Source organism: Panicum hallii, chromosome 1, assembly GCF_002211085.1.
Source record: "Panicum hallii strain FIL2 chromosome 1, PHallii_v3.1, whole genome shotgun sequence".
In the NCBI taxonomy this organism is placed as follows: domain Eukaryota; kingdom Viridiplantae; phylum Streptophyta; class Magnoliopsida; order Poales; family Poaceae; genus Panicum; species Panicum hallii.
This window is the reverse complement of record NC_038042.1, coordinates 10,908,571-10,911,675: the sequence shown is the minus strand read 5'-3', so window position 1 is coordinate 10,911,675 and position 3,105 is coordinate 10,908,571. Positions and strand designations below refer to the sequence as shown.

The following is a 3,105-nucleotide window of genomic DNA, read 5'->3' as shown; positions in this document are numbered from 1 at the left end:
GGCACTCCGTAGGGGGCGAGCATGGGGGCACAGAGGGAGACGCGGCACTGGCACCTGTGAACTCAGTGCCGCAGCCAGTGGCTGAGGATCCATCTTGAGAGAATGCGCCCGCGGGAGTAGTGCAGCCACCGGCGTTGCTTGTCACGGAGGGGTCGGGGGCAAGCGCGCTCAACTCACTCCCCGAGGTTGAGATGTAGATGGCGTTGCCACCCCGCGAGGCTAACATGGCCCCTGCGGAATGGGCGGATGAGGAGATAGCGCGGGTGGAGCCGTTGGCATGCAAGGTCATGGCGGTTGCCCAGGAGGAGGCCTCGGCTGTTGGTGGTGAGATAGCCAGGGTCTTCTCCGCATGTGGTGTCGGAGGAGGTGCCTGCTCACTTAGCGCCAACAGGAGTGGCTGACCCCAGCATTGGCGGGAGGGCATCACTGTCCTCGGCGCAGATGGGCAAGGATTAGCCTGCGTGGGGAGGCACCCAGGAGGTGCGGGACCCAGCTACGGCGATCCTCGCCCTCAGCGACGAGGTGGGGGACACGGTGTGGTAGGGTGTCTCAGGAGCCCTATCCACCACACTGGGCGCGTTGCGTGATGTCGCTGTCCCGAGCTACCAAGTATGACATGTCAATGCCCTTGACCCTCGCCCCCTTTTTGGGAATTTCTAACGTTTTTGTTTTTTGCATTCCTCATGAATTGTGCCAGGGACCAACTTGCTAAGGAGGCGCGGTGATGCACGAAGGTGGTAGCGCAGCTTGCTGCGGCCCGCTAGGAAGCGGCTGGTGCTCGGGCCAAGGCGTCTGCATATGCCAAGGTGTTAGAGCGGCTGCGCAGGGAGCGGACTCAGTTAGCCGGTGCCATGGATGAGCTCCACGGCGAGCTTGAGTCGGCCGGCCAAGAGCGCATTGCCGCCGTGCGCCTATCTGAGGAGCGGGAGGAACACGTGCGGGCCGCTTAAGGGAATCTTGCAAGTAAGATCCTTCTCTTATTCCCCTCGGATAGACAGTTTGTTGGTCGCGGCGTGTTTAATTAACCTTCCTTTTCTTCCTTGGCAGGCACCCAGTAGCAAGTGGAGCTTCTTCAGCAAGAGTGCGCCAAGGAAAAGAAGCAAAAGCTTCAAGCTGAGGCAACAGCCGGCGATCTTGTTGTGGAAGTTGCTGGTAGGCAGGCAGAGATAGCACACCTGAATGGCGAAACGAGCAAGCTCCAGGACCAAGTGAATGGTAAGACTTTGCTTGCCTTAACCATCCTTTCAAAGTTCCTGGCAGGCCTTTTGATGTCGCTGGCGTGTGTTTGAGCAGTGCTTGAAAAGCTTGGCGAGGAGGTGGTGGTGCGCCGACGCCTGGAGAAGGAGTTGAGCGAGGCGAACGCCATGCTGCTTAAGTAGTCCAGTGAGCACGACACTCTGCGGACCGCCATCGGGTTGGTTTTGAATGACTTCGAGATGACTTTGGAGCCGGGGACGAGTATGCTAGCGGTCCAGGTGGTCAATATCCTGGATCGGGCGTGCGGGATGGCAAAGCGGGCGCTGCACCTCGGCGTGCAGCGGTCATTCGCGATCACGCGTTCTCATTACGAGAACATCGACCTGCAGGCAATGAGCCAAGGCTTCACGCCCGGCTGCGCCGACATCGAGCGGGACTAGATCGAGGAAGAGGTGGCCTCCCTTGCGCAGGTCCTGGCTGCAAGTACGGAAGAAGATATCATGCTTAAGTAGTTAGGTAGTTAGTTTAACTCTAGCTGTAAACTGGGCCTTAATGCCTGAAGTTATGAAAATAGTCTTTTTAAGCTTATGAATTTTGGCTGGGAGGACCTTTGGCGAGGAAGTTTTAAAGATGTCCGACTGTTCCTAACATCGGGGAGATGGGAAAAGAGGTGCGAATGAGACGACTTTGATCATGCTAGTGAGCGGAGGCACCGTAGCCGCTGGGGCATGGGTTTCCCGCAGTCCGACCAGCTTTACTTAAAGCACGCTCCTTCGCCACCTGCATTTTCTTTTTTGCCTCAATCATAGGTACAGGTTGGGTGTAAGGGATTTTGAGCGGGTATGGCCCTGGTAGCTCCCGAGTGAGGCCCGACCTCCTACCGTGGCTGGGCTCGAGCGTCACTAAAAAGTGATAGAGTGAAAAAGAAAAGTTCTCCATAGCACAAATCAATCCTACATCGTGAAAATTTACAAATCTTGGAGAATATGAAGGGTAAAAGCGATGTAGGTGTTCAATGTTCCAAGCGTTGGCGAATACTTCACCCTTGGGGGTTTGTAGCTTGTAGGTGCTTGGCTGGAGGACCTCAGCGATGATGAAAGGCCCCTCCCAGAAAGGGGAGAGCTTGTGACAGTCCTTGTTGCTCTCGCCGAGACGTAGCACCCTGTCATCGACGTTGAATGCCCAACCCTGCACTCGGCAGCCATGGTACTATCACAGTGTCTGCTGGTACTTGGCCAATTGAAGTAGCGCAACATCACGTGCCTCGTCGAGCTGGTCTATCACATCCTCGAGAGATGCCCATGCTTCTAGTTTGTTTTACGCCCTAACTCTGGGCGCTCCATAGTCCAAGTCGGTCAGGAGCACCGCCTTGGAACCGTAAACCATGAAGAAAGGGGTGAAACCAGTTGTCTGACTAGGGGACATCCCGAGACTCTAGAGGACCGCAGGGAGCTCAGCATCCCACCACCCGGTGAACTTCTTCAGGCGATTGAAGATTCTAGGCTTGAGCCCCTGTAAAACCATGTTGTTCGCGCGTTCGACCTGCCCGTTCGTGTAGGGGTGCACCACGGCAGCCCAATTGACTCGGATGTGGTTGTCATCGCAGAACTTGAAGAATTCCTTTCCCATAAACTGCATTCCATTTTCCGTGATGATGGAGTTCGGTACTCCAAAGTGGTGGATGATGTCGAGGAAAAATTCCACGGCCTGCTCAGACTTGATCGTCGTGATCGGTTGAGCCTCGATCCACTTCGTTAACTTGTCAATGGTGACAAACAGGTGCATGTAGTCCCTAGGCGCTTTCCGAAGGGGATCGACAAGACCAAGTCCCCAGACCGCGAACGGCCATGTGAGTTCACCGAGCGTAGTATTGGCACCCTTCGCAGGCGCGCATGATCCGCTCGGCAT

General features: G+C 55.8%; 1 protein-coding gene across 1 annotated transcript; it reads right to left on the bottom strand.

Annotated features, from left to right (window-relative positions):
* Positions 1–2,631: 2,631 nt before the first annotated feature.
* Positions 2,632–3,105, bottom strand: LOC112895817 (uncharacterized protein K02A2.6-like). Its single transcript, XM_025963815.1, has one exon. It carries the CDS (start codon positions 3,103–3,105, stop codon positions 2,632–2,634), a length of 474 nt encoding a protein of 157 aa, XP_025819600.1.

What these genes read in the sequence shown, in the direction of transcription:
- LOC112895817 (XM_025963815.1), bottom strand. Translation starts at nt 3,105, where the DNA reads ATGCCGAGCGGATCATGCGCGCCTGCGAAGGGTGCCAATACTACGCTC.